The sequence below is a fragment of the Rhinatrema bivittatum genome, chromosome 6 (genome assembly GCF_901001135.1).
Source record: "Rhinatrema bivittatum chromosome 6, aRhiBiv1.1, whole genome shotgun sequence".
In the NCBI taxonomy this organism is placed as follows: domain Eukaryota; kingdom Metazoa; phylum Chordata; class Amphibia; order Gymnophiona; family Rhinatrematidae; genus Rhinatrema; species Rhinatrema bivittatum.
Window position 1 is genome coordinate 326,395,724 of NC_042620.1, and position 13,110 is coordinate 326,408,833.

The 13,110-nt window shown below is 43.1% G+C and overlaps 1 protein-coding gene across 1 annotated transcript in view; it reads right to left on the reverse strand.

Moving 5' to 3' along the window:
* CHRDL1 (chordin like 1) overlaps positions 1–13,110 on the reverse strand; it is a 69,240-nt gene that overhangs the window by 40,828 nt on the left and 15,302 nt on the right. Inside the window, exon 3 of the mRNA XM_029607626.1 lies at positions 651–763. Within this exon, the coding sequence (XP_029463486.1) occupies positions 651–763 (113 nt within the window). The remainder of the gene's footprint in view (positions 1–650; positions 764–13,110) is intronic.

The window sequence follows — 13,110 nt, forward strand, 5'->3', positions numbered from 1 at the left end:
TTTTGGGACCTTTATTACGGTATTTGTACTGGTCACAAGTTTACATTTAGAAGTCACTGAAGCTATCAGTCAGTCCTAATTAAATAATTCAAAAGATCTTCTGAAAAAAAATATTTATTTTATAAATCAAAAGACCTTCCAGCTGGATGTTCTTTACGTAACGGATAAAGCCTAAAATGCGAGCAGTATCACTCCCAGCCCTAGAAGGTCTAAGCAGCAACCCAAGCTGAATCTGGAGTGTGAATGTCTGTAAAGGGCTCCGCAGGAGTCTGATCTGCCTTCAGACTACATCACCTGAACGAGAGGCAGAAGACCCTTTCTAATCCTGTCTCTCCCCCCTGGTCATTCCGCACATGGAGGAATGCACTTTTGCTGCCGTACCATGAGGCAGATCCATTATTTAGAGGTAAATAATTTAATAGCCCTGCAGTCTTCAAAGCCTATACCCCTGCTCGTCTGCATACAGTATATAATGTCAGACCGTGGCTGTTATTTTGCCATCAACACCAAGCAAGTCTAAAAAAAATTCCTTACAATGCTCATCTATAGAAAACTTTTGGCCATTGTCAAATTTGCAAAGAAAAAAGCTGCTTTCCCTTAAGAATGTGCAAGAACTGATTATACATAAGAAGTAAAAGGATGCACTGTACCTCAGAACAAAGACAATTTACACAGTAAACCAACCCATAGGGTTCCAGGTAAGGGTGCCATCTCTCTCCGGTCTGGTACCTCTTGCCTTGGAACGTACAGTTTGTTTCTGGATCTGCATTAAGGACACAAGAAGCACATTGTAAGCATCTACCACGGGACCCACTGTCGCAGAGTCAGGGATCTTCTACCAGGTCTGAAAGAACATAAGAACATAAGAACTTGCCATGCTGGATCAGACCAAGGGTCCATCAAGCCCAGCATCCTGTTTCCAACAGAGGCCAATCCAAGTCACAAGTACCTGGCAATTACCCAAACACTAAGAAGACCCCAAGCTACTGATGCAATTAATAGCAGTGGCTATTCCCTAAGTAAAATTGATTAATACTATGGGCAGAATCAAAAAACAAAAAAAAAACAATTTTTCCTTCTCTGGAGACATCACCGCCCAGCTGAGTAAACTGCTAAATCGCAACCAATGTCCCTGGACAGACAAATTATTATTCATCTTAAAAGCAAAGTCACTTTATTATAGACTGGAATGCACACACACACACAAAGCATCTCAACGAAAAACGAATTCACAATTTCTTCTTAATGCAGGAAATCCTTCAGATGTCTGCTGGCTTTGTAGTATTAAGAGGTAATTTGTAATTCCACAGATGTGGTTTAGTCTTGGCTTTTCTTTGTATGATTTATCAGTTGGGCCGTGTCTTTCCGGCAGGATGAATGTCAAACAGTTAAGTTGCAGATGAGTGGTGGAAAAAGAAAACAAAATTGCATGAAACAGCTGGTCAGCAAGGCTCTACCTAAACTGGAATTTTTGTGGACCTTGCAGATCCCACCATATTTGGCCTCTCCCACAATTTAAGTAGGGGCTTATTTACCCAATTAATTCTGATACTGTTCCCGATTAGAAAACAAGTTGGTGTTGTGTATCATGAACCAATCACAGTTTTCTTGTAAAGAGGAGCCTGGGAAACCAGCTTTGATGCCTCTGCCAGACAAGAAGGCAGTCTATATTCCATGGTCATCATTATAATCGTTTAATTATGACGCCGTTCCAGCCAGGTAGAAGTATTAACACAGTACAGCCTGGCAATCTTGTGTAAGACGTGAGTTGACGTAAGGTGAACATTGCCATGGAACTACATGTGCTGAAGCATTTCTGTGCGGTGCATGTTCCTCTGTACAGGCAGATGAGAAGCAGGGAGTGCCCTCTTCCCAAAATTTAAGATGGGGATTTGCAGTAGGAGACAGCTGCATCCCCATAACTGATGAGCTCTATCAGTGGCAGCCCGCAGTTCCCCAGTCCTAGGTAGGGTTTCGCCAACTCGCCCCAGGTCAATTAAACAGGACTGATCTGGTCCTGGTTTTGCCCTATTGCATGCAGGGAGTTGTAGTTCTGACTGTCTAAGGGAAAACAATGGAACCATTGGAAGTACAACTCACTGCATGCAAACAGGCCAAAACCAGGATTGGATTAGACCTGGGCTGAGTTGACCACTCTACTCCCAGAACTCTTAATGGTGGTTGTTGGTTTTGTTTTGTTTTTTGACCCAGCAGTTTCCTCCTGATCCTTTGTACTTCCAGCTCAATCTAAGCCAGAGCTGGGATTTGGTGCATGAGCCTTGACTAACAAGTACTTGGAGGATTTTTTTTTTTTTGCCTTTTCATATCCCACCCCTGTCTCCCAACAAACCTAGACTGGTCATTGCAGTGTTGGTGCTGCTCCATGGACCATGTACCAGACCTCCTTCCAGAATCCTGCGATCACTGCCCTGAACCCGGCCACTAGGCGTCAGTAATGACCCTGATCCACTCCACATCCCTGCTCCTCTCCCCTCCAAGGTCTCTAAACGCTGCCTTGGCAACATTCCCAGCTCCAGCAGACATGGGAAGCAGAAAACCCAACTCAGAGATCAAAAGTGGGAATCTTCCGCAGGACAGTAAACAGCACTGTCATGGAGTCACCGGGCCGGCCCAAGAATCTAATGGTCCTGATGAATGAGAGCAAACTGCACTTTCACTACATCTTTCATCTCTGGCTCTACATTCCCTCCCCCCCCCCCCCCTCCACTAAAGGCTCCTGGCATACTCGGGAGGGGAGGTCCCTAATGATAGAAGACACCAATAATGCTTTTCAGCCAGAGAGAGCGCACCGGGTAATATCAATTTACTCTGCAGGAGTTTACAATAAACAGGACAAGTAACTGGTTGCACATGAGGTCTCCCTGAGAAAGGCAAATCTCCATACAAACACCAGGGCTTAGGCTACATAAAGTACTATCTGCAGCTTCTGGGTTGCATGACAGCTTCCAAACACTTTTTTTTTTTTTTTTTTGCAGGAATGTGACTTAGAAAGCTCAGAAGGTGATTTACTTCAGACAATTACCAAATGAATATTTTAAATGGAGTGCCCTAATTGGCTGACAATCATAGGTGTGCAATTCCATGAGTGTGCTCAGGATTCAACATGAATCCCTTTCACTACTGAATTCAGGCCTTTCCAGGTCTAAGAGTCAGAAGACAGAGAATGCCATAAAGCAAACACATGACAATTCCCATAATGAGGTGGATGCTCGTCCGCCTCAGTAAATCAGTTCTGGTCTATAAGGTGCCACCAGTCTCTCTGCTGTTCTTCTGCCACAGGATAACATGGTTACCACTCTGGAAGTTTTCCAAAATGAGTGAATGGTCCTTGTGGCTCTGGTCATGTTTAATATACAGCAAGTCGTGGGTGTTACTTAGTGAGAAGGCGTTCCCTGCACTGATGGGTAAACATCAACCTGTATCAGCACAGCGGGAGAAGGAAACTATTCCAAGGGAAAGAAGGACTTCAGGTGAGGGACAAGATCTAAAGGCTGCATCTATGTAAACGTGCTCTGCTTCCCAGCTGAGCTGTACCCTGGGGGAGCTGAGTTACTAAGTCCTTTTGGCATGGATACTAAATGATAGCCTCGCATCACAAAAAATGCTTAATGTGAACAAAAATGCGGGCGCGTGCATCTGCTAACATGTTGATGGCTGCAGGCGAGGTTGCAGAACGCTTATACAGATGATGTGGTCAGCAGGCCCTCTGCGTTCCCCCCCTCTCAGTTACAGACTGAAGCACCAACCATGAAAGCAAACACAATGCTGGGTCAGATCGCAATGTGCATCCCAACACAAACAGTTCAAGCTGGGGCAACAAAATATTTTAGAAGAAAAATATTTCTTCCTTTTATTTTTTTACTTTTTTTTTTCCAATTTAAACTTTATTAGGTTATTTTAATCATATACAAGATATTAACCAGGATATAGAACAAATCAGGAAAAAATAAAAAAAAAAGATAAATCTTAATTCTCCAAAAGCAAGTCCTATCAAATCCACATTGCCATGGAGGAGAACATTAAAACAAGTAATGTACAATATCACAAAACATTATCTGGGCCTCACCCTGCCTCAGCTTTTAATTTAAGCTGATTTATTAACCAAAAATGTTTCCAAATGGGCTAGATCTAAAAAGGTATATCTATCCCTTTGGAAAGCAACTCTTCATTTACAAGAAATTTTAAAAAGAATGAAGCATCCAGCGCTGACAGCCTTTGTTTCAACTGAAGGAAAGCCGTTCTCCTTAACTGGGTTCCACGAGACAACATCAGGAAAAACCTGCATCTTTTGACCACAAAAATAACTAGTTTTAAACTTAAAATATTGCTGAATAAATCCCTATCTGATTCAAGAACAAATGTAATTAATAATGTTGTAGGAATATTATCATTTGAAGATTGAAGGAACAATGACAAATCTGGATTAGAAATCTGGGCCAAAACATCAGATGCTCCTTCAACAGCATTGGGTAATGTTTCTCATCAGGCAAATTATACACTTTTGATAATAAGAAAACTTTGTCATTCGTAAATTGTAGAACCTCTGTGGCATACTTTTAAATAACTCTACCTCTGACAGTAAATGTTTTAGGAAAGTTTAGCAAATGGAGGTTCTTAGCCCTCAATACATTTTCAAATGACCCAATTTGATAGTTAATATTCAAGCTATCCTTAATGCCAGTAGCAGCAGAAGATTATAAGATGGTAATTGTAGGGGAGAAAGTAGATACCTGCGATTCCAACAGACCATCCTATGCTCTATACCTTTTAACTTAGAGGAAACACCAGTGGAAAAAGTACACAACTGAGTAGCAGCATTCAACAAAACATTTTCTATTCTAGTTACCACCCTCCATATATTAAGGAGGGATATACATCTATAGGTGCAGTAGTAGAGCTACCCACTACCTCTGCTCCCAGTAGCGGCAGAGGTTGCGCAGAATCTGGAATAGATACATTCGTAGCTCCGGTTATAGGTACATCCAAAGATATACCTTCCATCTTCCCCTGCACCAGGGGTAAACCAGGTCCCACACTGCCTATTCTGGGATGAACCTCTAGAAGGTCAGTTAGAGGAAGTTCAGATGACAGTCTTTTGGAGCCTGAATTTGACTCCATAGCCTGGACTTCAGCCTGGACATCCATTGTGCCTGGAGGATGGCCAATGTAACCCCAATATTTAAAAAAGGTTTTGGAGCAATCCGGGTAACTATAGACCAGTGAACCTGACGTTAGTGCCGGGAAAAATAGTGGAAACTATTCTCAAGATCAAAATTGTAGAGCATATAGAAAGACATGATTTAATGGAACACAGTCAACATGGATTTACCCAAGGGAAGTCTTGCCTAACAAATCTGCTTCATTTTTTTGAAGGGGTTAATAAACATGTGGATAAAGGTGAACCTGTAGATGTAGTGTATTTGGATTTTCAGAAGGCGCTTGACAAAGTCCCTCATGAGAGGCTTCTAGGAAAACTAAAAAGTCATGGGATAGGAGGCGATGTCCTTTCGTGGATTACAAACTGGCTAAAAGACAGGAAACAGAGAGTAGGATTAAATGGTCAATTTTCTCAGTGGAAAAGGGTAAACAGTGGAGTGCCTCAGGGATCTGTACTTGGACCGGTGCTTTTCAATATACATATAAATGATCTGGAAAGGAATACGACGAGTGAGGTTATCAAATTTGCGGATGATACAAAATTATTCAGTTAAATCACAAGCGGAATGTGATACATTACAGGAGGACCTTGCAAGACTGGAAGATTGGGCATCCAAATGGCAGATGAAATTTGTGGACAAGTGCAAGGTGATGCATATAGGGAAAAATAACCCTTGCTGTAGTTACAGTGTTAGGTTCCATATTAGGAGCTACCACCCAGGAAAAAGATCTAGGCATCATCACCCTTCCTTCCCTCTACCCCATCTCACCTATGAAAAAGTTTCATTAACACACCACCTGCGCAATGTTACATTTAAGTTATGTCTTTATATGCTTAGCTTTATTAATTCACACACAGTAAGGCCGATTTTTAGGTCGTACTCTATTATACCTGTTTATACACTATTGCTCTATGCCTAAATGTTACTAGTTGCTTGTACACGGTTTAATATGTGTTATACAAATGTTTTATATTTATTTTATTTATTTATTTTTAGATTTTTTTATACCGGTGTTCCTGTATGAAATACAGATCACATCGGTTTACATTGAAACAGAACATAAATTTCACCTAGAGGCATTACATAGAACAAGGTTACGGAACTTGGAACAGGGTAAACTAGTTCAAAATTAACATTGTAAATTTAAACATATTGGCTAGCAAGTCTCATTGAGCATCAAAAACAAAAACATAAAAGCAAAACAGTAAATGTCACATGAGTCCTGCAGCAAGAGATTAGATACAGTCGAGTAGTAGTATAGAACCTGGGGTATGCGATGGTGAGGAACTGAAGAATAGGCCGAGCAGATAACCAAGAATTCCCAGATGCCTCTGCTGTACTGTGGCCTGTCAGAGGTGAATGAACTTTGAGTGCTTTTCTGAGCATGACTTGCAGAAAATCCCTGAGACAGATTTGCTGGCAACAACAGGAAAGAGGCCTATTTAATGGCAGCATTTACTTCACAGAGAAGCTGGGTCCAGGATGCAATCTTTTGTCTTGCAGATGCATGGTTTCAACGGACAGAAACCAATTTGAAAAGAAGATCCTGTGAGGTGACAGTTTCAGATTAAATCCTGGTGCCAACTGACGGAATTCAAGTCTAGCTTCTATGTAAGACTAAGACTGCTATCTGTTTACACAACAAAAGAAGAACAGAAGAGAACACATTGCATCAAAGCCAAAGTGATACAGGAACTTTTATCATGGAAGGGTGGTTTCAGGGAAGACTAGTATAGAATGATTTTTACAATTGAATGGGGGGTGTCATCACAAGCATTTCCTATACATGATAGATTGTCATGACTAACAGCATAATGTATTTTTGTAAAGAAGTCTTTGGGCAATCACGTCATGGATTCTGGAAACTTCTGTAGTGTTGTATTTTGATTATATAAGTCAGGGCATGTCACATACTCAGGGAGATGCTACTTATTACAGATAGAGGGCATATTGCATCTCACAAGAACACTTGTCTTTTAAGAAGCCAAATAAATTTGATTAAAAAAACCTCTTGCTGATTTTGAGTGTTCTTGTTGCCCTAAGCTTTGAGTCCAGAAAAATTATAAACAGAACTCTTGCTGGCTGTAGGGGAAGAAAGTGCTTATGGTCCTGGAAAAGCTTGTTTAAACAGCCAGGTTTTAAGTTTCTTTTTGAATGTAGAGTGGCAGAGCTCTAGATGGATATCTGGCGGGAGTGCGTTCCATTGAACGGGGCCTGCTGTAGATATGGCACGTCTCTGAAGCGAGGATTTTGTTGAGGGTACATAGAGTGTGCCTTTATATGCTCCTCTGATGTGTCTAGATGAAGAGTGAGGACGTAGTTGGGTGCTTAGGTGGAGTGGGGAGATATTGTGAATGGATTTATGAATTGCTGTGTGCACTTTATAAAGAATCCTTTGCTTAATTGGCAGCCAGTGTATTAAGTTGTTAAAACTGTAAACCGGAGTGAAGGCAGCCTGCTATACTTTGGTATATAAAAGAGTCCAAATAAATAAATAAATAAATAGTGGATAACACATTAAAATCGTCGGCTCAGTGTGCTGCAGCAGTCAAAAAAGCAAACAGAATGTTAGGAATTATTAGGAAGGGAATGGTTAATAAAACAGAAAATGTCATAATGCCTCTGTATCGCTCCATGGTGAGACCACACCTTGAATACTGTGTACAATTCTAGTAGCCACATCTCAAAAAAGATATAGTTGCGATGGAGAAGATACAGAGAAGGGCAACCAAAATGATAAAGGGGATGGAACAGTTCCCCTATGAGGAAAGGCTAAAGAGGTTAGGGCTGTTCAGCTTGGAGAAGAGACGGCTGAGGGGGGATATGATAGAGATATTTAAAATCATAAGAGGTCTTGAACGAGTAGATGTGAATTGGTTATTTACACTTTCAAATAATAGAAGGACTAGGGGGCATTCCATGAAGTTAGTAAGTAGCACATTTAAGACTAATCGGAGAAAATTCTTTTTCACTCAATGCACAATTAAGCTCTGGAATTTGTTACCAGAGGATGTGGTTAGTGCAGTTAGTGTAGCTGGGTTCAAAAAAGGTTTGGATAAGTTCTTGGAGGAGAAGTCCATTAATGGCTATTAATCAAGTTTACTTAGGGAATAGCCACTGCTATTATTTGCATCAGTAGCATGGGTTCTTCTTAGTTTTTGGGTACTTGCCAGGTTCTTGTGGCCTGGTTTGGCCTCTGTTGGAAACAGGATGCTGGGCTTGATGGACCCTTGGTCTGACCCTGCATGGCAGTGAGGACAGGATCCATAGGCCCTATCATTGTCAATCGCACGGGTTCAGGTGGAATAACCCAAGTATTAGCCTTCCTCTTGTGACTCACAAAGGAAAAGGTTAAAAAAATCTTCTATATTGAAAAAAATATCAGGAAAACTGGAGGAGCTCCCACAGAGAAGGTCTAACATGCCGCCATCTTGGATTCGACCCCCTCCTCAAACAAGAGAAATAGATCACTTCAAGATTTGTTGTGAAGCCACATCTGGCAACCTGTATACCTGTATTCTTTACATTTTTAGTGTGGCAGTATGTTAAAATACTAATTATTGAACTGATAGATTTTCAGTTTTTATTTTATTTTTCTTAAGAACTTTAATGCTATATCCAAAAGAATCTGTGGAAAAATGACAACTCAGAACCAACACCAGGAAGTATTTCTTCATGGAGAGTGTGAGGGATGCCTGGAATACCCTTTCGGAGGAGGTGGTGAACACCCAGTGGCGTAGCCGGAACTGAATTGTGTGTGTGTGTGTGTGGGGGGGGGGGGGGGAGCAAGGTTACCATGGGTGGGCAGTAGACATGCAGACCTAGTCCCTCCTAGTTGTACTCTTAATGATAAATAATGCCTTAGCTTGCACCCTACAATGGATTTCTGTGCAGTCTGCAACAGTCAGCATGCATGAGTGACATTTTAAAATATTTTAATGCTATTGCTTCAAGCACTTACCAGCATTAAAAATGCCTTATTAATCTGTATTCATTTATTGGATATTTATTGCAGTTTATAAATACACAATATCTTGTAAATAGTAAACAAAGAACAGAAACATCAGATCCAATCACATAATAAAACAAAAATCAATATATTCTTTTCTGAATTCTCTTTCCAAAAATGCAGAGAAAACTAAAATAAAACAGCAATAATCATAATAATCATCATAAAACGAAAGGCAACAGGTGCAAAACCAAACTAGGACATGCAAAAAAAGAATACAAATTCTGGTGTCACCTCAGTGACAGCAAAACAAATTCCCTTCACTGCCAAACCCTTTGTGAAGTAACACAAACCCCTGCAATAAATAAATAAAATAAATACCTAGAACTTTACCATACCATAACAGTAATAACTCTCAGGACTCAAACAGCAGCAACCTTATCCACAAAAAGACAGCAAGGCAAACATTACACCAGGCCCTAGAACACCAATAATCTACCTAGAGGCCAAACAGATCAAACCAGACTGCTACAAATCCCTATAGAGAGACAAAACGCTAGTCACACACGCACAACACAGACAGAGCCTTACCTAATACAGAATAAGGGACTACAAATCAGAAACAAACATGCAGCAAGGCAAACATTACACCAGGCCCTAGAACACCAATAATCTACCTAGAGGCCAAACAGAACAAGCCAGACTGCTACAAATCCCTATAGAGAGACAAAACGCTAGTCACACACGCACAACACAGACAGAGCCTTACCTAATACAGAATAAGGGACTACAAATCAGAAACAAACATGCAGACAAAACTGAAATGGAAAGCCTGAGAAACAAGACTCAGTGATCACTGTACAAATATATAAGAAATGCACATTCCCAAAGATGGCATATTCCAGTCACCGAAAGGTAAAATAATTTTTTTTTACCTTTGTTGTCTGATCTTATTTTTATAATTGGTTGGTCCCAGTCTCTTTTTCTCCCTTGTCTGTCTTTTCCTTGTTCCTTTTTCAGGGTCTCTTTTATTCTGTCTTCTTTCCTTCCTCCTTCATACACACACACAGACTCTCTCTCACATGTCTGTCACACACACACACACACACACACACACACGCTTTCTCCCACACAAGATTACACTCTTCCATGCTCTCTCTCACATACACACAGGCTCCCACTCCCACATACACACACATACAGGCTGTCATTGTTACGTGCTCTCTTTCTCACACAGGCTCCCCCTCCCCCCCCTCACACACACACAGGCTCTCATTCTCACATGTTCTTAAACACATGATCCCAATCCCACTCAATCGTGCAGGCTCCCACTCCCATACATACATACATACACACACAGGTTCTCACTCTCACATGCTCACACACACAGACTCTCACTCTTACATGCTCTCTCACACATAGTTTCATATTCCCACACAAACACACAGGCCCTCACATGCTTTCTCTCACATGCAGGCTCCTGCTCCCACTTCCATACATACATATGTACACACAGGCTCTTAATCTCATATGTAAGCTACCACTCTCACACAAACACATAGGCTCCCATTCTCACATGATCTCTCTCTCGCAGGCTTCCACTCCCTTATTCTCTCTCTCTCACACATTCCACTCCCTAGATAGGCTCCCATTCACATCCCCAACCCCATCTACTCTCCCAGGCAGTCTACTACTCGCACACATGCAAGCAGGCTTCACATACACACACACACACACAGGCAGACTCCCCATCGGAAGCAAAACAGGGAGCCTGTTCTGCTGCTGCTTGTCCTGTGCCTGCCCACGGTATTCAAAATCTGTAGGGCTAGCACGCCCTATATGTTGATCTCACGATGCATGAGATCAGCAAGGCGCACTTACTGGCCGTACGTGTTTTGAATGCCACAGGGCCGGCACACGTGGAGGAGCAGGAGAACGGGTGCCTTCCAGTGAGAGTTTTTTTTGTAATTCACCCGCTGGCCTCCCGGTCCTATTCCTCTTATTGACCGCTTGTGGGATGGGGAGCACCGACAGCCTTGTGGGCCTCTTCTTCTCAGCCGCCAATGGGATGGGGTCCTCGGGCAGCATCGCAGACCTGCTCTACTTCTCAGTCTCGGTGAGATGGGGTGCAGCAGCGGCCTTACAGGCTTCTTCTTCTCCTTGGCCACCGGTGGGATGGGGTCCACCAGTGGCCTGCAGGCCTCTTCCTCCTATTGGCCACTGGTCCCCTGGATGTGCACATCTGGTGTGCCAGCTGCAGCCCTGTGCATGCCCTCTCTTCCTGGGCTGCCGGGCAACAATGATTGGGTGGGCCTGAGCCCAAAGTGGTGGCCCACGGTCCTCCCAGGCCCACCTATGGCTACTCCACTGGTGAAGACAAAAACAGTCAAAGGGGCATGGGATAAACACTGTGGATCCTTAAAGGCTAGAGGATCCAAAAATGAAAAGAGCGCATGGGGATAACTTGCTGCCACCCTTAACCAAGAAGCCTTGATAATTTTGATGCAACTGCAACACTGCTTTCTGCTCCACCATGGAACAGATGCAGCACCGGTAGCACTAATGCAAGCTTCCTCCTCTTACACAAACACATATACACAAACTAGAGATGTGCATCATTTTTTAAAATCATTTTGGGTTTCGTTTTTGGGGTCCCCGTGGGAAATTTCATTTCCCCCGCGATTCGGGGTTTGTTTGTTTTTTTTTGGGGGGGGGGGGGCGCGGAATTCCATTCATTTTTTGGTTCCCCCAAACCATGCCGAATTAGGCAATTTCAACGAAATTGCCTAATTCGGGAAAAACGAATGCACATCTCTCATTAGTGCACGCTAACCCCAAAATCGGGCTGAGTACTGCGGCTCACGGGGCCTTTCCACGAGCCATGAATCCTAACACACACACTCATTCTGTACCCCCCAGCAAAGAACAGACCCAGCATGGGCAACAGCAGTGCAAGCTTTCTTCTCTCACCTCGGCACAGAAAAGGTATAGGAATGACTGCAGCAGTGCAAGCCTTGCCAATGTGCCCCGTCACTGCTTCGGGGGCAGCCCCGCACAATCTTCCGTCTCTCTCTGCTAAGGCTGCCAACACCGGTGCCTGTTAATATCAAGGTTTTGTGATGGGGCCACACCTGTCCACTGGGAACTGAATGGAGGCCACCAGCTGACCTTTAGATGGTCCCTTGAACATAAGAACATAAGAGCATGTCATACTGGGTCAGACCAAGGGTCCATCAAGCCCAGCATCCTGTTTCCAACAGTGGCCAATCCAGGCCATAAGAACCTCTCTCAGGCTGGTTGTCACCAGCCTGAGAGCAGGATTTCAACCAGAGGATTTCAAACAGAGGTGAAAAGCTCTGGAGCTCTGTGCCAATTCTCTTGAGACATCCATAAAACAAAAATTCAGTAAGTGGGAAAGTAGTTTATAAGGGAATCTGAAAGAAGGGATGAAAGTGGGCAAATCCTTACAGAGAAGGCAGCAGACAGAGGTAAACAGAGGGCAAAGTGCTTATTTAGAGAAGCTGCGGCCTTTCCTCAGGGTGAGCTCTAAAGTATAACCTGAGGCTAGGGTTGCAATCAGGTTTACACGATTGCGTTCCAAGGCTGCAATTTTGGTTTGAGAGTGGCTGTCCCAGTGCCTTTGCCGTGCCGTCGTTTAACCGTCGTGAAAGCTGGCGCGCTGTGCTTGCGTTACTGACCGGGGACCTGCGGCGACCGACCGGGGGGACAGGCTGCCGGCTCCTTGCATCCCAACTGCAGGCAGATCGAGGCACGCCGCGCTCAGAGGGAACGCAAAACCTGGGAACAGGCTCAGTGCTTCTGACAGCTTGAATACAGAGAACCGAGTTTCATCAAAGGATTTCAGTGTAGATACGGAACGAGAGAAACCTCTGCTAAGCTGGGATTGAAGGGATCATGAGTCAACACGTAAATGTAAATGCAGGAGAAAGCTGGTAATGATGCTTTGACTGGCTCTTGCAT